The sequence below is a fragment of the Anser brachyrhynchus genome (assembly GCF_964034855.1).
Source record: "Anser brachyrhynchus genome assembly, chromosome: 16".
NCBI classification, from domain to species: Eukaryota; Metazoa; Chordata; class Aves; order Anseriformes; family Anatidae; genus Anser; species Anser brachyrhynchus.
In genome coordinates, this window is record NC_137734.1 from 8,604,173 (window position 1) to 8,628,311 (window position 24,139).

General features: G+C 40.0%; 2 protein-coding genes across 19 annotated transcripts in view; one reads left to right on the top strand and one right to left on the bottom strand.

Moving 5' to 3' along the window:
• The window catches only part of PTPN1 (protein tyrosine phosphatase non-receptor type 1), a 44,967-nt gene extending 24,984 nt beyond the window's left edge, over positions 1-19,983 (bottom strand). For 2 of the 3 annotated variants that reach the window (XM_080558079.1, XM_080558078.1), the window contains exon 1: positions 19,721-19,983. In XM_080558079.1, the coding sequence (XP_080414205.1) occupies positions 19,721-19,783 (63 nt within the window). In that variant the 5' untranslated portion in view covers positions 19,784-19,983. Of the gene's footprint in view, positions 1-1,475; positions 1,631-19,720 lie in introns of those variants that run through there. The other variant, XM_080558080.1, reaches the window with a different exon arrangement.
• Positions 19,969-24,139, top strand: part of LOC308178889 (uncharacterized protein) — a 173,142-nt gene continuing 168,971 nt past the window's right edge. For 15 of the 16 annotated variants that reach the window (XR_013940015.1, XR_013940016.1, XR_013940017.1 and 12 more), the window contains exons 1-2: positions 19,969-20,209; positions 20,470-20,625. The gene's annotated coding sequence lies outside the window, so the exon portion shown is untranslated. The remainder of the gene's footprint in view (positions 20,210-20,469; positions 20,626-24,139) is intronic. The other variant, XM_080558092.1, reaches the window with a different exon arrangement.

Sequence of the window (24,139 nt, forward strand, 5' to 3'; positions counted from 1 at the left end):
AAGCACGTAGTTCCATTTCATAACTTACCGTCCTCGCCCTTTACACAGAACGTGCATGTCATTTGATCTCTATAGGTATATAGCATGTGTTCTGCTACAGGGACAAAAACTTGCCAGAAATATACTCCCAATTCCTGTCAGCTGTATTGCAACCTTAGTGAGCAATGAAAATCATTACTAGATCCCATCTGAAGATGTCTTTTCCCCACTCCATTCTGACAAACTGCTTCCTCAATTTTGATAAAGACATCAGCAGGTTACCTGTGGGTTTGCGTGCTGCTGGGCTGGTTTTTTTCTAACTGTTTTTAAAGCACGTCTTTCCTAACGAGCCTACAGTTGCTGCCTTCCTCTCATATTTCATACTTACCGTAAGATTTATTCACACATTTAGAAAAATGATATACAGATCCTTAATTGAATTGTCATTTCAGAATTACGCTTGGCCTGGCATCTGAATGACTACAGAGAAATATTTTGGCTCCAACTAGCACACTGCAGGCAGCCCCACTGGAGCACCACCACCACCACCCAAGCGGCAACAGATTCGATGCCTTCTCAGGTAAAAGCTGCACAGGTCTTTCTGATTTTTTTTCCCATATCTCCCCTTTTTGATCCCAATATATGTCTGCTCCAAGACTTTTCATTCTGAACACATCAGAATTGGGCATGTGGGCACACTGCCAACTAAGTAAGTTTTTAGAATATCTGGCATTTTTATTACTACTGTTAACAAGGAATTTGAAAGGCTCCTAGTACAGTACTAGGTATTGTACCAACACAGAAGGACATTACTTCTGCCTAAAGAGAGACCCCAGGCAGTTGTTTAAACTAATATTTGAACTACTGTCACTGTTTAAAACTCCCTAAATCAATTTAAATCTATTAACAAGATCATCTTGTGAACTATAACCAAAGTACTACAATTATTAAAGTACCCAGAGCACCCACACACAGATTGTGCTCTGTGGTCTTGATGAGTAATAGCACACACTTAGCAGGTTGGAAAGCAAGCAGCCCTGCATATCTGAGGAGCTGATGTTTGAGCCTTTCTACTTAGCCTTGTTTAAGTTGTTTTTGTTTTGTTCGGTTTTTGGTTTTGTTGTCATTAAAAAGAGACTTCATTTTATATTAAAACATATTCTTCACGCTCAGTGAATTACAAACGAAACTTGCCTGTGGTATTTGTGTCCTTTCACCTTTTCCTGGAAAGTATGTTGACTAAAAGCCAAACAAACAGCACAGCACTTTAGCAGCTTAATAGACAAACACTGCAGTCATTTTGCTCAGGACAAATATTTTAAAGAAACAGAATGAAATCCCAACTGCTAGATTAAACAAACAAACAAACAAACAAACATGTGCCAACATTTGTGTATTCATCTTATCAGCAGTTTAAACATACACAGTTGCAGAACTACGACGGCACTATTTTTTATCTCTTGGTAGATGACATGAGTTAAACACATCTAGCTTACCAAGCTGTGCTTTAGAAGGTCACATTAACAGAAGACAAGTCAAGTCACGACACGATGGGTTGGAAGGACCTTCAAGGATCACCCAGTCCAACACCCCTGCCATGGGCAGGGACCGTCCCATGCTCCCTCTGCTGCAGCCACATACATTCCTCAGGAACTAACACGACCTTTTAAAACAACAGCTGTCACGGAGAGAAGGACAGGCTATAATTCCCAAGTCATCTTGGGTTTGTCAAAGTCACTTTCAAATTAAGCTATCATATGCGAGATACAAATCTGATCGTGTAGAACACGGCACAGAAGTTGCCAGAGAAAAACAAAGTCAGCATGAGAAGAGCTTTTCAGCAAGCCATCGCTCCGCGTTTGAAAGGACAAGATGCAGTTTCACCGCATGGTGCGCTTCAGTAGCATGGCCCATACTGCTGATTTCCTGATGCATTTACAAAATTATCCATGAAAGCATAACGCAAATCAGAACTTCCAAAGCAGTGGGATTTCCCAGACATTTCAACTGGCATGATGCACATCTCATGCTCCCTACCCCAGGGAAAGGCAGCTTTGCTCTGAAACTGAAGTGCAGGAATTGCCAGCATGAAGCACTGGTTTTCCACCAGTGAAAAAGTCTCTTGTGAAAAAAGTCAAGGATTTATACAACAAGTCTCAAAATACCAACAACAAATAAACTGAACACTGCCTTGCTAACTAATTAGCTTTACCTTTTCTCCTTAATCGAGACTGATCAGGTAGCATCCATGAAGCATGAGGGATTTTAGCTTGCAGCAAGGTGATCAAATGGACTTACGGGACAGATCTACAAAAATCAGGAGACATACAAATGTCTACAAAACAGACAAGATCCTAGCAACACTTGGGATGTGGGTGAGATTGCCATCTACTACTAAGTCGCTACCTCTCAAAGGCATCATTTTGTTTATCCAATAGAAGTAACAAAAAGTATTCACCAAGCTCTTAGGTATTTTATAGTTCTAATCCTGAAGGCAAACCCAACAACCTAGAGAAAGACAACTTGTTTTCTTAAATGGTCTCCTAGTGGGAAAGAGAAGAAATACAGAGCTTTTGCTTTTCAGAGAGTTTGACTTCACATCCAAACATTTAGCATTGGAACAATCCCCCTGGATGGAATATGATTCCCTGAATAAGATCACTAGGATTTTTAACCACGGATTCAGTAACTAGAAACATGCTTTTCTGAGTTTTCAGCTCGTTCTGCAGCACTACCTTCTCTTGCAAATGGATGATGAGGTTCAAACAAAAAAAATACACCCTTCTATCTTTTGACTGGTGCCATATCTACATTAAAGTGGTGGTCCAGATACTAGTAATGAAGACCAAAGACAGTTTACAAATACTACTTGGAAATAGGAAATAAGATGACTTCAGAAGTTTTGGTGGGTACCAAAATGAATATTAAAAGATAGGTGGAAATAGAGATGGCTACATAAAGATACTTTGATCAAAAGCAAAAATGCACTGTTGTCAGAGAGAAGAAACTAAAGAGCTCTTACAGCACTGGAAGTGCCTGAAAATAGAAAAACTGAGTTTTAAAAAGAGCTCCAGAGTTCTTTTCACATTTACTTATCAACCTCTTTACAAATTCAACAAACTAACTTGGGGCAATAACTCCTAGAAACCATAGTTAATGCCACAAGTAATAGGGACAGCAGGAGACCTCATGTACTCCAACAATCATCACCAATTCATTTTGGTATGCTGTTAGCACAGCGTCGTAATTAGCATGCAAAGGCAAAGTAGGCTGTGTGTAAGAATACACACACGCATAATCCTTTGCAAGTTCATTAAAGACTTAAATCAACAAAATATCCTTTTAGAGTCCTTCTTTTATTTTTACAAAAGAAGGATATCTTACTTTTTTTCACATCACTGCTATTGTTCTTTGGATGCCCTCATGTTGTTTGTTGGTGTTGCTGGCATTGCATTCCAAAAGAAACATTTTTGTCAACTTGGACTGCAAAACATTAAAGGGTTTCAATGAGAAACAGAAAAACCTTTCAGCTAGAGTACTGATTTTGATCCACCTTATCTCTTCCAAATAGCCATTATTGCAGCCACGTCTCCCCTCGGGAACAGTGCAAATAAACCAGTGAAGGAAGTCACCCATTGAAGGCAGCCAGGAGATACTTCTTGGTTGCTATTATGGATGCTGCTTGTGTTCTCCAAGCAGATTAGTTTTCATCTGCAATGCTCTAACTCATTTGGTTTCTAACTTAGGAGTCAATGTTTCTCACTACCATTTTAGGAATCCAGCTACTACACTGTAATGCTCGTCGGTTGACAGCTGTGTTGGAACAACTATATACTTCGCCTTTCAGAAGGGAGGATATTTCTCTGAGCAGTTTTTTTGGCTCTTGTAGGAATGCTTTTGTCTTCCCTGGTCCCGAGAGGCAAGGGAAGAAAGTTTTAGATTAGCTTCCCTCCCCCATCGTTAGCATTGCAGCAACAAATTGTCATTGGAAGTGGACACCATTCAGCGCCATGGGAGCCGGGCCTGGAAATCATGCATTTCCTTCACGTTTTTGGTGAGAAAGTCTTCCGAAATACAAAAGTAGATCTAGGTTGATTGTCAATGGCCTATTTTCCATGATGACACAAAACCAGAAACAAAAGGATTTTTATTTAGGAATCAGAACTATTTTCTGGAGATGCCTAGTTTTTAGTTTCTTGATTTAAGCTGGTCTGGAAGTCTCCTACCATCATGAAAAACAGAAGTGAAAAACATAAGGCTTAGGAAAACAGGATTAATTTGCAACCATCATTTTCTGTATCTAACACTAACTAAACTCAGATCTTATCTGCTATAATTTTGAAGAGATACAGTAGGAAAGCTATTGATGTGAACAGAAGCAAAAAAGAAATAACTTAAAAAAACCTGAATTCTTATCTGAAGTTAAACTAGTTATATATGCCTTCACAAAGTACAGTCAGTTAAAGCAGTTTTAGACACCAGCATGCCATATGTTATATTAAAATTAGACTGACTAAAAAGAAGGATGTAACAAATTTATGCACGAAGTAAGACTATTCACTGTATGTGTATCCTGATGAACGCTTTTGCTTATCTAATAATCTTTGCAGAAAGTTCCAAATAAAGCTTATTAGCAAAAAGACACTGGTTTGCAATCTAATTTTGAAGTTAGTCTTGACACCGTCTCACTGAATGGTAAGCACTTTACACAAAGTAACCTATACCAGTATTGTTTTCCAAACTCTTGGTTTACTGCAGTTTCATAGACTGCAAAAGTATAGTTAGCTGCAGTGGTTTTTAGATCTCTGAATAGAATTTATATATATATATATTTTACAGGATCTATATGTTGATTGTATCTCAAGGATCAAGAGAAAAATATTTTTTAATGCAAAAAATAGCACGCAAGAAATTCTTGTATAATGGAGAAAGGCAACTTTCTCAGAGGGCAAGAAGTGGGGGGGGAATAAGTATGCTAGAGAGATTTTATGTAAACAACTTACAGAAAACAACAATTACTTCACTCCAGGGATCATGCCTTTTCCTCTGAGGAAGCTTTCAGTTCAAACTCATGCAAGTCACAGAAAAGATTTCAGTGTACCACAGCCCAGATGCCACCTGAAGTGTTTTCTTTTGTCTGTATATTCACACTGTTTGTCCTGAGCTAAAAAGCAACAGGCTGGTTGCACTATAAATGTTGATTGTACATCATTTAGTGGTGGGATAAATGCACATTAATATGATTTTTAAAGGTAATAACTTGGGTACCATTGAGAACTAGAGACATTATAAACTGGCTAAAAATAGTAATTTGAATTCCAAGCTTAGTCAGCTTGGCAGAAACAGCTGTGTTCACTGTACCCTCTAATTAGTTTGCATATTATAAGAGTTCCAAAGGTTATTTCCCTCTCAGAAACCTACCAAATTAGCCTTCACAGCACAATGCTGTTACCATATCAAATGCAACAGCAACGGATTATTCAGACTTCAGAGACTTACCACTACTTTTTCTGTTATGTTTCATTTATATAGGCATATATTCTTATTTAATAAGGTAAAGGCAACCTCTTCTCTATCTGGAACATTCAGAAGAGCCTGTCTTGAAAGGAAAAGGTCCAGTTCATAGCTGCTTGCTTATGAACGTGTACTCCTTGTTTAAAGAGCTCTGAGCTCCAGTTTCAGTAATCAGTGCACTAAAGTGTAGCTCCTAGATCTATTTAGCAGCAATAACATGAAACAGACTTAAACACAGTTCTCAAACAAAGTACACCAGAACTGTCACAAAGTTTTTCTGTGAGCCCTCTGTGTTTTAGAGATAGCGACTGGTATGCTTGTATTTTGGAGCCTTTTTTGTTCAGATGATGGAAGAAATGGTTTAGAAATTAAAGTTATTTTTTAGCCAAACTGTACATGCATTACTGTATCTTAGTGATCCAGCCTCAGTTGCTGCTAGATAATCTTCTGAATACATCGCATCACAAAGGTGAGATTTTCAAAATGCTGAGAGTCCCACCAAAGTCAAAATACCACTGAATTTACTTGGTAAAAGTAGTGGCAGGCCAATGTTGAGCATGCTTCAGATTGTCTAGATGGTTAAATTAATCGCCAGATTGTTAAAGATTTTAAAATTAAAACATAGGTGGCTCTACATGTACAAGATTCTTATTCTGCAGAAATAGGTAGATCACTGATAAAGAATGAGAGATGATGAACAGCATGCAAGTCCAAAATTAGCATTACAAAATAAGCAATATTTAAGCCATCATGTTTGATTTATAGATATTAACTCAGTTATTTTATTAGTACTTTTATAAACAAGAAAGGTAAAAGAATAATAAAATAATTTATATTGGTGAAGGCATATTTTTAAACCTACTCTTTCTAGGGAGAGTTATGAAAAACAATTGTAACAAAAGAAAAGTGTTTAAACTTTAAAAGGACAAACAAAGCAATACCAATAAATGTTTGATATGAAAAAGAAAGGAGTTATTTCTAATTCAAGTAAACCCTGTGCACTGCTTTGAAACACTACATAACTGCAGTCAGAGTTTAAACCAATTTGTTTCCTCTCATGGCCATGAGATGTCACTTTGCATAAATGGTTCCAAAAAAAAAGCACAAGGCAAAAAACTCAAATAGAAAAGCTAAGTAACACTTACTAGTATATTTGCAAAAGTTGAGGGAATAAAGTCTCACGATGACTATGATGTGGTAAACATTTAGAGCACAGCAGTATTATTTTTGTGTTTAGGATCCTATGGGACAGGCAATAGCCATATTTCCAACTTTCTAGAAGTTCCATCAAGATTCTCAAAGTTTTGAGCTCGTATGCAGAGGAAGTACTAAAGCACACGAGAAAGGAAGTGGCAGGAATTGTTAAATAGGAAGTTGTGAACTCCACATTACCTATTAAAGATATCTACATCTTATTTAGTGGTAAACTTCACTTCCTTGAAGATGTTTTTATCATACGTTATTTTACTGGCTTTCTTGAGATGCAGTTTTTAAGTTAAAAGTATGAGGGGGATTACTGGATTTATTTAGTATCAAGAAATACTGTTCATTAAAAATGGTGAACCATATGGTATAAAAGGTACCAACTCCATAATCTAAGTGGGTTTCCCTCCTGTATTGTTTCTTCCCTACGAATTAGGGTACAATCCCAGCAAGTTCTACCATATGGCATATGAACACTTTACTGTAAGGGACATCAGTGAGAACACAGCCAATGGAACTATACTCTTTATACTATTAGCAAAAGCTTTGTACCATTTCTAACATACTGAGATTCAAGTTTAAAGAGAATGTACAATTAACAGGATTGCGCAAAGCAAGTTCATGCCTCTGCGTGCAGAGAGGCCAAACTCAAGCTTTGCTCCTACAAGAGAACCAGCAAGTAGTCATGCCTTCTAGTACCTAACCTCTTTCAGCATACAATTCCCAAATCTCTTTCTGGGAACTTTAAGTAACTGTAACTGGTTAACGATCATTTGCAGAAAAAAGTTACAAGTATCCCTTTCTTAAATCAATTTCAAGAAAGGCTTTTGAACTGAAATTTGAAGAACTACACTGGATTATAAATCTAGATGAACAGCTTATTTCATTTGAGATCTGCTTAACATTTCTGTTGCTATTATAATCACAGATACCCACTTCACTATACTTATAATATTCAAATTTGGAAAGGAAAATTTCAGTGATGATTAAAAGCCTACTGAAATCACTGAAGGGTGCAACCTACAGGTTGCCAAGCTACTGCAATGCACACAAAAACCTGCTGAGTACAAACAGTACTGCTGAAAACAGATGTTAGATAAAGCAGAATTGGGATACTGCTGTTGTCTCACAAGCTGTCTAATACGTGTTTAGGTAACCCAAAAACAGCTAAACTAGTTTTACTTAGAAAAAAAAAGCTTACAGCTTTCTAAACCTGACACAACTGGTTCACTACCTACAGACTGAATACAATTTTTGGAGTAAGTCGCTGGTGCCATCTCCCCTGCCCAACGAACACAAGTTTACACATTCGTTTACCTGACTATAGGGCTGCTGGGTCATGTAAGGGCTGAACATGTCACGTGCCAAATGCACAAGCACGTTGGTTGATGACAGGGACAAACCTGGCTGTGCAGCCTTCACATGGCCCCAGGACAGAATGGCTGGGCACCTCTGTTCTACAGGAAGGTTTAAAAGAAGTTGCACTTAAAGCTCAATGTTTACACAACTATTTTCAGAGTAGTAAACTGTTCTAAGAAAAAAGAAAAATCAATACTTTTTTTTTGAAAGAGAAACTTAACCCTTAAATGCTGACAGCAGAGATGTTAGATTTAGTGAACTCACATTTGGAGAGGATAGTTAGGTCTGAATTAGGTTTCAGAGCACTTTGCTTTACCAGCTGCCCTTCAAACACAAATGAAAACACATATTAAGTCTTCAGTCACGGTGGATATCAATACTGGTTTTTACTTAGAATAAGCATAGCTTCCGATGTGTGTTAGCAATTAATTTGCACGTGGGAAAGGTGAATAAACCCATGTCTCTAGAATAGACAGTATATAAGAAAATCTATGGACAAAAAGCCTGAGAAGTTCCTGTAGAAAGATACAACCCCTCCACTAATCCAATGCAAGCCATACTTTTAATGCTTAAATTCATTCTATACTTTATTATTTCTCCAAGTTACAAAGCAATCCTTTAAGACACCAACAGAACCAATGGTGTTACTAAGGATTGTTTTAACTGTCACTGCAGTGTGAGGGAGCTTTCCCCTTCAGCTGTGCAGGTCAACTTCTCCCCATGTGAAAGCAACTGAGAGCTTAAAAAACAAGAGACTCAGTGTTAAACAGGCACCTCACACAATCAAGAAGAACTTGCACAGACATCCTAATGCAGGAAGGATTAGCACCCCGCACTCCAGTACATGAAAGGCTCTACAAAACTAGACAGGCTAGGCCTTCAAAGCCCTATTTCATCCTCCCCATGCTAATGAAACAGATTTGTCAGTGAAAGTAAGTTGCATGGATCAGACGAGATAAACAACATTTTGCCACTTCATGCATCTACTAATGCTGCAAGTTTAACATAATTCACTGGGAGCACACCAGCTCATTTGGCAAGGCCTAGCACCATCCCCGTGATTAGCGCACCCCCTCAGGAGGCACAGCTCTCCTCACCTCCTGCGCTCCCCCCTCGCTCCCCACACCTCCGGCTCCACCAGGCTCACCGGGCTGCACTTGCTGCAGGCCCCAGCCAGCGACTAGACATGCTGCACCATTTGGTGGTTACCTCAAACCCCCTTTTGCAGTCTTAGCATGCACATGGAACACTTACAGGAGAGAGGAGGGAAACAAACAAACAAACAAAAAAAGCAGCAACTTCCAAACATCTCAAAAAAAACCATCAACAACTTCACCTCCTCACATCTCTTTCTACCCAAGTCCCAACCAAAAGACTGTTGGACTAAAGTCTTCTGAGCAGTGATCCACAAATAAAGGTTTAGGGTCACACACAAGTGCCTCCAATTACATAAACAGTGCTGGGGCACAGCATTTTCACAAGACTCTTGGATTATTTTTCTCTAACCAGTCGAAGACAGACTTTTGTGTGAAGAGATACTTTTATCTGGAAGACATTGTTAGAGAACAGTTTAGTATAAGGAAACCCTAAAGGTCTTTTGCTGGTTTTCTTTCTTCCTTTTCGAGCTCTCATGTATACGTTTATTATTTTCGCATAATAATGTCTGAGTGCTTGCTCCTAACGAGGTAGCACTATTAACTAATTTAGCTACTCTTAAAAAATAAGTACTTAACAGTTTTACCACCCTACAGCTCCATTTCATGTGGTAGAGAACTTATCAGACAAATAATAAGGAATTTCCTGCTGTCAGTCAGTCACAGAGAAGTAGCCTGTACAATAATGCCATCAAGTAGAGCTTAGCATAATGGACTCGGTTCCTAGCTGAGGTTTTGAATGCTAAGCTTTCCACAAATTATGTCTTACTTGTCACTAATTTCTTGTTAGTAAGTTAGTATTTCTTGTTAATAAGTTAGTAATTTCCATAAAATTTTTCTCCTCTGCCTGCTCTTGACAAGCTTTAAAAAGCCTGTTGTAAGATTAGACCTCTCCACCAATGTTCTCGTGTCGGCTAATAAATCCAGTAACTTAGCAGCTGTAAAGATTTTACATATTTTCAACCTCCTGTTCCAATCTTTCATCTCTGCTGAAAACAAGACGAGTTTGAGGGACAGCGAGAACAAGCTCCAGAACCCAGGGGTGCACCCCGAACACCGTCCTGTTGCTGAGCCCGTCCCCAGCGAGCACAAGCGACCGCCCCAGGCCTTGGAACCTCGGCCTGCTCACAGCCTCACTTCAAACGACTGAGGCAATTGCCCTCTAAAGGGAAATTACTGATGAGCCATCTATGTCATATCACTCACTGGCAAATCAACCACCCCACCCCCCAGCTCAATACGGTATTTCTCAGTACACTACCGATTTAATCACAGCTAATGTAATGCACAAGGATAAAAGGATGGGTTTGTTGGTTCACAACACGTATCGTCCTTCAGATATTTACCAGTTCTGAAACAGTACAAGGGCTGAACTGCTCAGGTCATGGCAAACTTTGGGCCAGTTCTGAGAAGATATCAATACTGGGAATGAAAACATTGTACAAGTTGAAACAAGACTCTCACTCGTCATACTACAGATACTGCTGGGCATTGCACAGTTCCAGGCAGGCAAGTGCAATTTAGTGTGAAAGCACTCCTTCGTCTGAAGTTTAAGAACACAAGCGACAATTGTTGCTTTCCAATTTAATTAAACTGTTACAAATAATACACAAAAATATTTTCTGAAGTTGGGTAGCTGTCCACTCCCTCCTCTCTTGCTGGTTAAAACTCTCAATTTTTCTTTCATTTCTGGAAATATTCAAAAAATTTCTAGAACGTGTGCATATGTATTTTGGCTGTTTAATAAGCCATGTAGTATTTTTCCAGTTCTTGCTCCAATGACCCACCCTCTCCCTCTTTCCAGAAGAAGTTCCTCTTAGTAAATCCTCCTGCTCATGTCAGTTCTGTTTTCCCCAGCAGCCCACATCCCACAATCATTCAGACCTGCACAAAGCAGAACAGGGACGCACAATTTTACACAAGGGGAGCAGAGGTTTAGTCCTACTTCAAGCAGCTGCAGTGACTGTAAAGAAGACATTGGAAAAACAGGCCCTACATAATATAATGGAATCAAGATCTGAACCAGTATGGATTATTTTTCCTGTCAGAAAAAGGAAGTATACTCTTCCTTAGTCAAAGATGCATTTTTTAAATAGATTTCACATTTTACTTCCTGCAATCACACTGAAAGGTCACACTGTTTATGCTACTGTAACCTGTTACTGTGGGATTAGCAATGATATAAACAAGCAATTCGCATTCAGATGTGCACAAGGGAAGAAGGTTATGAGAACATTCCTCTTCATGTGTAGACCACTTGTTCTTGTTCCAAATAAATATAAAGAATCTGAGAAACAGAGTGTCTTTTGTAGAACGGCTCACAGCATCAAGTACTTGATGAATCAAGCACTTCACAGATGAAACATAAAATTCTGGGAACTTGAGATACAAGAAAAAGCACCTGAAAGATCATAAATAGAACAGCTACTTTAAGTTCAAAATACTACTATCTAGTAGCTTTTTCAACAAGCCATTACTTCAGCACAAGAAGTATTGTAAGCTTGCTGAGCAGAGGGCTCAGTTTCCACTCTGCCTCCAGCCAGACCCGCACAGCTCCACACTGTCCACTGGAATAGCAAGGAATTTCTCATGTAATTACATACACAGGCAGAATACAAAATTTGCTTTGTTGTTGCTTTATTTCCTACTTACGTAGAAACTGTTTTAACCTTCTTCTAAGTACAGGAAGAAGGCTGCACCACACAATTCAAATCTGATTAAACAATATCTTAACAGCTGGTAAGAGAAATCAATCTTTCTTGTCATTGATGACTGCTGTCAGTGCTGAAGATGTCTTTATATCCCTTTAACCATGTTACCACAGCATCTGTAACAACCAACGGCTGAGACGATTACAGTTTCAGATGGTGGGACAAGGCACAGACGGTAAAGGCATGCAGCAGACTTCTTGCTGTTCTTTCCATTGGAGTACACTGCAGTGAAAAGAAAAAACTACTACTTCAAGGCCAGGATCCCAACACAGAAGGAAGTAAAATGTCCAACATGCAAAGAAGAAATCCAGTTTCAGACCCTAGGAATGATAAACAGGCCTCCAAAACAGGCTTTTAATGCAGGTATCAAAATGCTACCTAATTAAATCCAAAATGCACCTCCATGAGATTAATGCTGGGTTCAACAAGAAGTTTTTTTAATCTCTCACTTTCTTTCACAAAAGACATGCCCAACTAGGAAGCAGGACTGCCCAAATATTTTTTCACACCAGAGGTTAACAAAAGGTACATATTCAGTATCAGTGATACCAAGAAATTCTCCTGCTTAAAAGTACAGTGAGTACACTGTAACTTATCATGCCAACAAGGACAGGCAGGAGACAAGAGAGTGGAAGTTAAAAACAAACGCCACCAGAAAAAAAAAAAAAAGAAAAAAAGAAAAAAAAACACTAAACACCATACAATTTGAGAGAAATCACATTTGTCCTAGTATTGATGTTAGTATTTTGAGTTGAAAGATACAGACAGGCTTTAGCTACAATGGTTAAAAAGTCAGACCTCTCAAGTAAGCTGGCTGTACTTATGGTGCTTTTACAAGCAGATGCCCTAGATAACCAGCTCATTACTCTTAACACTACTTATGAATGCAAAAGACAATTACTTATGGAAATAATGTGTTCAACAGTTCATTTTCTAGGACAATGTGTTGGGCAAGGTGAAAGCAGATGGAAATAGAACTAGAACTAGAAATTAGAGAAGAATTTATTTTTTTCAAAAGTCTTATACTATGCTAGCTCAATTTCCTTCCGACCACGGACATCAGATTTTTCATTGCTGTCCCGTGAACTTTTCTCTTAAATGTAGAAAGCACAAACCCAGTTTGAAAGTAGATCAGCTATCACTATTAACAGAATCAGATGAATTTCCAAGAATCACTTTTATCACTTTTTCTTGGTACAATATGACAGGCAAGCTGTTGTATCTTTGCTGTGTTTTGCGTGGGTGAGAGAAAAAGCACATCTAAATTCACAAGCCTTGGTAGAAAATGAATTGGCGTTTGTACTACATGATCTACAAAGTGAACACACAAAGGCATTTTGATGCTGTATCATAGTGCCTCTCCCAGCCAAACCAGCAAGGGCATGTCTACTGGCACCAGAAAGATAAACAAAAAATGTTTCTTGTGCAAATCAACATGAGACAAGTTGACCAATGACTAAAAAAACCCATCTCAATGGTTAAATGCCATAAACATCAAAGCTTACAGATTAGATCAAGTTCGTATTATTACTTCTGAATATCGCAGAGAATCTGTTACTACATTTCATTTTCATAAACTTGTTTCTTTCAGGAAAAAATGCACACATTTAGTGCATTGAGGAAGCCCTCCCCTGACAAGTAGTGATGCACCACACACTTCTAGGTGCAGACACAAAAACATAGTCTAATACTTAAAAAAACCAACACAGTTTTAAATTTATATAATTCAGTAAAATGTCTGAACACTGACAACACTTCAAATCAACACTGTGAATATGATATAAAACCATAGGCATGATCCTCTAATGTTAGTCTTAGATCTCAATTTATATTAACCTTTTTCAAAATTGGTATTGCAGAAACTAACAGAATTAAGCAGGGCTTAATATATAAAAATCTACACTCAGGAAAATTCTGATTACCTACTCCTCTGGACAGGTGTGAGGTTTTTTTTTTAAAAAACAAAACAAAAAAAAACTTGTTAGCCTTGTGGCATAATACTCAATTTTCAAATATTTATCCATCTGGTTGCTACTAAGCCTCTGACTGAACTCACATTTTGAAAACTTTACTCTGCAGAGATCGGATCCTTCCCCATGCTGGACAACAGGCCTCTGCTTTCAAAGAGAACACAATTACAAAGGAAGGCTACAGTCATGGGAGAAAATCCACATATGATTCTGAATTGCTGAAGTATTACTGGAGCTTAAGTTGTTGTCACACAGTGCTAACCTAATTTGCAGGTATTGAAAAAAGAAGAAAAAAATACTAGAAAATTACTTCATATATTAACAATAACAGAATGATATTGTATGCACACTTTTGGTTCTTTTCTGTGTAATAAAAGGGATGAAAATATTTTTTTATTAAAAAAAAGCTAACATTTTACTGAATACAGTTCTCATTTTGCATATGGAGAGTCTAAAGTAAAAACTAGTTTATTTGACCATGGTAAAAACAATTCAGTGGCATATCTGGTGACTGATAAAACCTGCCCAATTCTCACATTCATGGCACTACAAACGACAGCAAGACTTCAAACTAACACTGCTATTACAGACTTTTTTCTTTTGCTCAGACTCTCTTTTCTACTCCATTTTCTTTTAATTAAAATATGTCCACTTTGATTCATACATGAATTCTGAATTCTATGGAATCAGTAAGTTTCTCTCACATTTGATGAGGCTAAATTAGCAATCCAAATAGATTATTATGTCATGCTGGTGACAGTGATCTGTTAACAAGAAAGCAGCAGCGATATTTCAGTGTAAACCACAGCCTAGAATGTCCCAGATAAAGAGTGCCCTCGGAGAACATCCATTTGCAAAGCAAGTCTTACGAGAAAAGATTTCATTTTAATGTTTAGTTGCCTATAAAATGAACTGTTAATTGAAACCTACCCAGATTATTTTAAAAGAGTTATTTTAGTTTCAAAAATACTTAGTGTCCCACTCACAAAACACATTTTATTCTCTACTTACAGGGACTATTTCTGTTTGAATTTAACATCACTTGGCACGTGGCAAATACTGCATTCTCCGTAACTGACAGTTTCCTTCTATGTATATACCCTTACAGCAAACAGAAAGAGGAATAAGTAATATGGAAGAACACAGTAAAAACACAAAACCCTTTCAGGTATTCAGGAGCAGGTGTAGTACTGTCCACACGTATGACTTCTAGAATTTTGGCAAATGGTAACTGTTTAACAGTAAGCTGTCATAGGGAAATACTGGGCTCCATTTTTAAATACTCTACTTACAGCGATGCTATCAGAGAAGATTTGGATTCAAGTACTTAGATTTTAAACCCTGGAGTCTGAAAAACAAGCAAAACTAAGCTGCTTAGTAGCTCAATTTAATGGGACTTGCACAATCGCATGTTTGCTATCAGTCGACGAAAGAGACTTGACCTGGAAAAGTTACCGGCACAACTAACCAGCGCAGCCGAGTGCCCTGGAACACGCTCAGTGGTACAAAGGATACTAGCACTGGTAATTGAAAGTAAGCTCTGGTTTTCACGGAGAGGATATTGACTTTGCAAGCCGCAGAGACTCAGCTACTTACTCTGTCATCGTTAGTCTCTCCCATGCTTCTATCAAGATTCAGTGGCCGTATAGCACTGAAGACATGGATATCCTTAGCTGTGTTGTAGGAAAATAGAGACTCCCTGCAACTATCAGTTCTAAACTAGCTTTCCATAACCAGAGCCAATTAAATTAAGCCTCGAATGAATCAACATAGCACAAGTTAAGAAGTGGCAAAGCATGCATGCAGAGACCTGCATTTTCAAGTAGCAAGAACTGGCAGAATCGAGCACAAAGATGCATTTGTAATAAGTTGTGCTCATGCTACAGTTTATCTGTTGCAAAGAAGTTTAAAGTTTGTGAGCACCAGAGTAAAAGAGAAACACAAATGCTTGTAGAGTGCAGCAGCATACAGTCTGAACTCTCACTGCAGCTTATAAACCGAAAACGCTGGTAGAACTTCCTGTTCATTTACTTTAAAAATACAACGCAACCACACTATTATACGTCTACAGGGCCAACCATTTTACAGTTTGTTACCCTCAACTTTAAAATCTATCTACATATTCCATTATAATATTCCACATATTCCATAATATTCCATTAATGTTTTTCGAGAGACAGTGAGCATAAAAAAAAAAGAGCTTTCCACATCTTTTCTCTTTTAAGAGAGAAATATCCGAAATATACACAACAGCAGTTTTCTGCATCTCCCCCATAATCTGGGTAAAGCTTATTAACTTTCATATCTTGTAGTGTTTTAGTTTAGCTTAAAGAGGTTTTGGGGAAAAAATGTTCACTTTAATACTAGTTTTAAAAGAATTTAAAAATTAATAAAGAAATTGAGAATAGTTATAATATTCCTCTTCCAGGCCTCAAATCAAACTATAACTATCTATACCTCAGCTTTGCAGAGCGCGCACAGCAGTACAGTTAGTACTGTTTTCAATATTCTCATTTCCAAACATATTTGAAAATCTAGATTATACCCAGTTCTTTCTTATTTTGCAATAGTAACCGTAAAACTCAGAAAACAGTGCAGGATTTTGTATAATTTTGCTACCTTCACATGGAAAACAGCATGAGCTGTCCCCATAGAAGTTTCAGTGAAAGCCAACAGTGTCAAGTCTGCCTCCATCCCCTCTGTATGGGATCCCTAGTTGAATGCTAGATCACTAAATAATTCGCAGGTCTCTTTAATGTTATTAACACATCAAACTTAAAATCATTAACCAACATACTAACATCAACATATCTAGTTTATATAAACACAAGAAGCAACTCTACCTGTATTTGAGGGTTGTGTTTTTAAGATAGTATCTAATTATACCATCATGTGTGAGGAGTTAGAAACCAAAACACCCCCTAAAATTTTGAAAGTCTTCTGAATATAGAATTACCATTAAAATCTGATATTTAATTCACTGGTAGCAAGTGAGGATTCAATATTCCTTTGATATTCTGGTCAAAAATTTCTTCCTGTATCTTGTCTCTCCTCCTCTAACAGAGAGACTAAACTGTACTTTTCTTAGCTTTGGGCTACTGTTTTTTGTTGTGACATCTCCAGAATGAATGCTTTTCATTCCTATTGATACTCCTAAAGGTATTTATGCACTGTGCATATCATTCAACTGCCATTAGGTATTTGTTTTCTAGACTGCACACCTTTACCGCAATACCACATTGCTATCCATTCAAATGAAAGTCCTCTTCCATAAAACACTAAGTTAAAGGAAAATGGTTAGCAGTTTAAATACAAGATTTGCATTCTCACCATTTCTTATGCTTAGATTGGAAGATAATTAATAAAATGAGACCTGAGTGTGCTTCTCTACAACACAAGAGCAGCCCAGTACCAGGCCCTTTTAAAGTACTGGGCCTCTGAACAACCTTTACAAGATCTCATGGCTCACAGTTCTTGTAGTGAGTAAACCTAAATGAAAGTAAAATCTAAATGAAAGTAAAGGAGGATACTGGGTGTTTTTAAAAAAATTCAAAACATTGAGAACTTAATTTGCATTTACCCTGTTTCCCAGAGAACAGTTCCACTAACCGTACAGCGCACAAAGCAGAACTGTCACGAATACCTACAGTAGCTCTTCATTTTGAAATGTTTTTGTCCCCATCTTGTTATAAATTATACCTTTAAAAAAATCTTAAATTTTATTCTTTCAGAACTGTACCATTATCATAGCCAAACATAGCTTCCCCTTGTCCAAAAAAAGAAGCTTGGAAAATTTTAACTCTTCAGTCACGTGGCATCCAGACTTGTCTCCTTGCAGCCATCCTTCCAATTAGCTTCACCTCCCTGTGTATTCGTAATTCCTCCCCTAACTGACAACTGTACCTCTAGATAATAAATTTAGCCAAGAAAGAAGAGGAAGTGACTCCGTTAGTAAACTGTGTTATGCTTCATTCAGAACACTGGTGAACTTCTTTAGATTTTAGGAGTTACAATCGTAACACCTAGGCACTAGAAGCATGTGGTACAATTAACTGTGGTGCAATTAACTTGGAAGACTTTTTAGAAATAGAAGACTGCACCAATGACAAACAGTTTTCCACTTACTCCGTTCTTCAGGCAAAGATTGGATTTGTAGGAAAACTGCATTGTTAATGTCAGCCAAGACATCAAAAGCATGGATTACAGTGAAGTACATTGTTCTTCTAGATGTACGTGATCTGCCAAGAAGTCATTTTAAACAGCTGATATTTAAAAGCAGGATGTAGTTAGAAACTGAATTACATGATGTAGATGCACATACTTACTAACCAACCTTAAAATACAAACAGCAAGAAAAAAAAAACACAAAAAACCCACCTCTCAGGCTTGTCAACAGTTGGACGCAAATCACTGGAGTCTTTTTTTTTTTTAGTTAGTCCTCAATCAAACCTCATTCTGCGCCACTGTCTGAGCAGATTGAGTCACATCATTCAAAGAAAGCTGGACAAAAATATCACTGAATGCTACATTGAAAATATGCCACAGGCCCTCATTCTTTATTAATCTTACAGCTCCTTACACATTTCACTTCTGTAACTCAGTTGCACCCGTAGAAGTACACCACCTCCATTACAGAGCTATATTACTCAAAATCATTTCCTGAGCACTGAGCCTGCAAAATACCAAATTGTCAAGAACAGTTTAGCAAAAACATAACGTCATATATGCACATGACTTTCAACTGATAGAGTTAGCAAGTGCTGGAACCCTGCAGGAAATGCAGTTCTCTAACAAAAAATGGACTTTTCTGAAAAACATGCTCAAAATTTCATGCTTATTCTCCAATTGCCAAACAACTGGGATATTCATCCTGCAAGCTACTGCTTTGAAAACTTGCCTACAGTAATTCTGAAACTGAAGCACATTTATTTCATTTTCATAAATCCAGTTTTTTTTTAATGTCTACTGCCAGAGAAATACAGTGAAAGGGATGCAAAGCCCAAGTTTTACATTACAAATATGATCTTAAAACTCATTAGAATATGCAATGTGGAAGCTTAAGCATTCAAATGGATTTTACAGTAATGCTACCCGATCTGACTGAACACATCCACCCAGCCATTAGCGTGCTTCGTCTTCTCTCAGACCTCATTTTGGATAAGTGAGCACAGAACTTGCTAAAGACAAAGGGCCTAACTTCGGATCCTCGTACCTCTGAAGCTGTGCGTGGTTCGCAAATAATCTTACCATCGCAAAAATGTTTGCCACACGGCTTTTTAGGAATGTCACAACCAGGCTAAATAAACAAAGTAATAAAAAGCAGTACCAGATCCCTGCATGAGTATTCCTAACAAGCCATTTTAAGGGATCTCTTCTACTACTAAAGCGACCAAAACCTAGGTGCGTGCAACGCCGCTCACCATCGCGTTTCTGTTTAAAGAAAAAAGCAGACAGTCGGCTTCACTCCCCCGGGGTCAGGAAGCAGCTTTGGAAGGCTGCTGAGCACTTGCGGCCGCGCTCAGCCCACCGAGGAGCCCCCAGGACCGGGCAGTAGCGCCCCGGGGGCTGCCCCGTCCTGCCCGGGGACCCCAGGGGCCGGGGGCCCGGCTCGGCGCGGCTCGGTAAGGCAGAGGGGAGCTTTCCGAGTCGCGCAGCGGAGCCTCCTCTCCTTCTCTTCCCTCAGCGAAAGGGGAAGGAGAGCAGGCATGGGGGAAAGCCGCGAGGGGAGGCGCAGGGCAGAGCCCCCCCGGCCCTCAGCAGCGGATACAGGCAGAGGGACCAGCGCTCCCCCCCAGCACCGCGGGGCAGAGCCGAGCCAGCTGCCCCTCACCTGGTACATGGCGGCCCAGCTGGCGGCCTGGTCGAGCCGGTGGAACTCCTTCTCCATCTCCATGGCGGGGACGCCGCGCACGGCCCGGCCCGGCCCGGCCGCCACCACCCCCCGCGTCCCCACCAGCAGCACCCCGCTGCCTGCCCGGGCTCCGGGCTGCTCCCGAGACCGCCGTCGCCTGGCTCGGCACGCCGCTCCTCCCCGCTCCCCGCCGGAACTACGCCGCCCTCCCCGGCGACGCGATGTCCGGGGCGGCCACAACCGTAGCCGGGGGGCTGGGGGGAGAGAGGGGGCGAGGGTAGACCGGAGCGCCCCGGGGTGGGTCGGGGCGGGCCGCCTCCTCCTTCTTCTCCTCGTTCTTCTCCTCCTCGCCTCAGGGCCACTCTCCCCAGACTCCCCCACTCGCCCCCTTCCTGCCCCCCGAGGCGACGAGGAGCCTCTTTGAGGCAAAAAGGGGCGATTTCGGGTGCCTCGGCGCCGCCCCGCCAGGTAGGGCGCTCCCCGCAGGGCTGTGAGGGGAGAGGGCAGCGCCCCGGGGTCGTGTGTGGGAGGGCCTCGGCTGCGGCAGGACGGGCAGGGAGCCCCCCAAAAGGTGTCCCACCCCGGGGAAGGGGCTGTGAGGGGGGCAGCCCCTCCGGGCAGGCGTCCGTGCTGGGGGTGCTGAGCCCCTGTGTGCTCTGACTTCGGGGGTTGGAGGCAGCTCTGAGCGTGTTCAGGAGATGGAGAGGTTATTATTTGCTCTTACACAGGCTGCACGCTGAAACGGGTGCTGTCAGCTGTCCCGTACGCCTTCAGTTGAAGGAATGAGTGCCATGAGAAAATCAGAATGGATTTCGGTCACCTGTCCTCCGTTCTTGTGTTCCTACTCAGAAATGGCCATTACTATCCACATCCTGTCCCAGCAGGTAAACGTTTGCCATCCTACCCCACCCTAAAACACAACATTGAGTAAAGCCTCAGCCTACACGTCTGGTACTAGGGAGCCAACGTGTTCTTCCTGAGGTCAAGACAAGGCGTTCCAAACATATGGACACAGTTATCCCACGCGTAATGCTAGAGCGCGCTTCGTTTCCAAAGTGAGGAATTTTACTTCTCATGTCAGCCAACTTCTGTTTATTAGATTACTATTTCTCAGGCTTTTTGCCCATGTTGCTGCTGAGGGTTGGTGTAGGCTTGGCGTACCTGGTATCTCTGCAGCATCAGCGCTGACCTGAAATGAGATGGTGGGTTTGTGCGATAGGTGTTTCTCAAGTGAATGTGCTTACAAATCCTCTAGGCACAGTATAGATTTAAGACAGTGAGAGTGGCAGGGTTCTCAACAGGCAGGATATATCGATGTCACTGAAGATAGAGGTATTTCGTCCCTTAGCTGCAGCCCTTGCACCGCTTGGCTGTACCTTCTAGGGGAAGCTTTTCCATTGCTTTTCCTAATCATTCGACCAGAGACTTTGGAAGAGGCTGCGTTTCAGTGTTCAGCCCCAAAGTGCCACCCCACTTGAGCCTTGTTTAGTGGGCTACTAAAGGGCAAATGGGTGCTCTCTGGGAAGAGAGGACTAGTCAGATGTGAGCTCAGGGGCCCAGAATCTGGGGAGAGGGTTAATGGGAATGCCAACAGTTAAGGCAAGCTGCAGAAAGCAGCCTAATTGGATAAATGGTTTAATCTAGGTAAACAATGAAACATTATTCTCTAATCATGTGCTGAATGTAGTACGGAGGCATTAGCAGGTGGTATTAAGATTTTTTTTTTCCTTTCTTACTGCTTTCTCTTGAACTGATTTTTGGAACTAGACAGATACAGTGTTAGCCCTGTGAATGAAACTGTTTCCACTTGTTGAAATCAATTTTCCTGGTACTAAAAGCACTGGATAGGGGACTGCATCTTCTCCTAATCTCCTAATCTGGCTGCTGTGAGGCAGTTTCCTTATCTTGAGAATGGATGGTGAATTTTTAACCTGCTGGACCTGGGGACATAAAGACAAATTTAGCAACTTTGCTGCTTTCCCTTTTCCCTGTGATTTCAAGGTTAAGAATTATGAACATATGTGGGGAGTCTTGCTGTGTTTCAGTGACTCCATACAGAAAGATAAGTCTTTATAATGTCACCAGAGAGCAATTCCTGTGGATGGCCATCTTTCAAGCAGGCGTAAACCTGATCGTGCCCAGAACAGGTCGGAGCTTGTGATGCTATAGCTACGTGCAACTGAATTACTGCAATGTGTAAACATTTTATAAAGGAAGATAGCACAGAGTCTTTTATGCTTATGTCACCTGAATGGGTGTAATAAATATAAGCGGGGAAGGTTCTTCAGTCAGTCAGCAGTATGTTCTGCTAAATGTGTACTGTTGTCACAGCAGTAATTGCCTTGAATGACAAAAACTCATATATTACCCTGAACAAATTCATATTTTGCTGTAGATTTCACAGAGTAACCCAGAAAAGAAGAGATTATAAAAGTTGGTAGTGTATTTTACATTTTTACATAAATGCTCAGTCTATCACAGTTGCAGTAAGTGTGACCAATAACCCTTTACGATGTGTCAGTCAGGTTCAGTGAATGTTCTTATTACACAACTGGAAATTTTGGAGGGGATAGACCACATAGTCAACATTTGCTTTTCCCTATACATGCCCATACAAAGGAGGTAAAGAACAATTTGTAGCAGTGATATACATTAAGTCATATTTCAGAAAAGCACGGATAACTGGGTTGTATGCCATTGAATTCTTTTGGCTTTATTTTTACGTACAATTGCATGCGATGACATCCACAGCAAACACCCTTACACCCCAAACTGGGACACTTACCGTATACAGTTGGATACTAGTTTATATTAACCAATAAGCTTCAAATCTTTGACATTTTGTACTGCTACAGCAATGTAAAGGGCATATAGGGCCACCTTATGAAAACATCAAGTGCATTCCGTCTGTAGAAGATTCTGGAAGGTTCTAGAATTCCTCCTGGTAAATCGGAGAGACTGCCCTGCCTTTTTTTTTTTTTTAACAGTTGTAGGGATTAATAGTAATTTTTATATGGTCCCTAATATACGCTAGGCACTAGCTACCCACAAAATAATGTGAAGCAGCCTGGGCTTGCGTTTAAAATGAACATTAACAGAACAATGAAACTAACTCTATTATTTTTATTTCATTTGAAGCCCATAAAATGACATACTCAGCTTAATCACGTTAAAGTCTTTAATTTGCATTTCTGTTAACAATATTCAGCATTTTGAGATGGCCTAGTTTAAAATGCCCAATGTCATAAATCCCAATTAAAATGTCTGCAAATATGATACATTTTGTTTCTTCACTGTTTGATTTTTGAATACAGCTTTATAGTTGTATTAAGCCAGTTCTAGCAGGCTGTATCTCCAGTGTACAACTGGGGACTTCTTATTCACATTCAACACGCTTTATGCAGTTGCCTGTACATATTTGTTCCATTATTCTATGTTAACATCTCCTTTTATTTAGCAGAAACATAACCTCATGTTAAACAGAGCTCAGACTTTCATCCTCTAATGCGTCCTTTTGGTATTACATCTTGGGCATTCTTTTTGTTTCCTCTTTTGTTTCAGTTAAGCATTCGGGATTGTTATTGTGGAAAGTTCATTTCTGCATTGATTTTGCTCTCGCTAATATTACAACATCACTCAAGGCTCTAATGATTCACATAATACCCCTTGGTTACTTTGAAGAACCTGCAGGTTCACAAACAAAATCCAGTGTGACGGGACGTTGTCACGTGGTATAGACTGTTTTGCTTCTGATTTTGTTCTGTTGTTAGCACCAGCTTTACAGTGATAAAATCATTCTTGATTTACGTAACTGTATGCAAGATCAGGATCAAGTCTGGTATCTTCTATCTCTGTGTGTCTTCTGTGGTAAAAGCTTGCAATTTTTTTAATACTAAGCTTATGTACAGAACTTAATGTTCAGGCTCAGCTACCTTTAAAGCTCCCTGAAGAGGTAAGTGGTTAAGAATTGAACTCGATAAAAATAGTATGGTTAGTGGAGACTCAGGATGAAAGGCTACACTAGGAAGCAGTAGAAACTATTAAATATTCTGTAGTGAGGTGCAAAAGCCAGATCACTTTTTCCTGTAGAAAGAGAGAAGTTACAATCAACATGGGTTAAGGAGAAAATTACTTTAGTCCGGGTGTTAGGAAGCTCACCAGAAAGGAGGCTCAGCTTCTAGTCCTGCTGGTTGTGGGTCTTTAATCTGTGCAAAACAATTTAAGATAAGGAAGGAAGGCTAATGGATCTCACCAGACTACAGGAAATCATGGTTAGGACACTGCTGTGAAAGATGCATTTCCCCAGGCAGAGGCACGAGCTGAATGCAGGTCTGCCACATCCCAGTATTGCAGGAGATCTAACTGCTGAGGGGTTTGTTGAAAGGCGATTCCCATCCG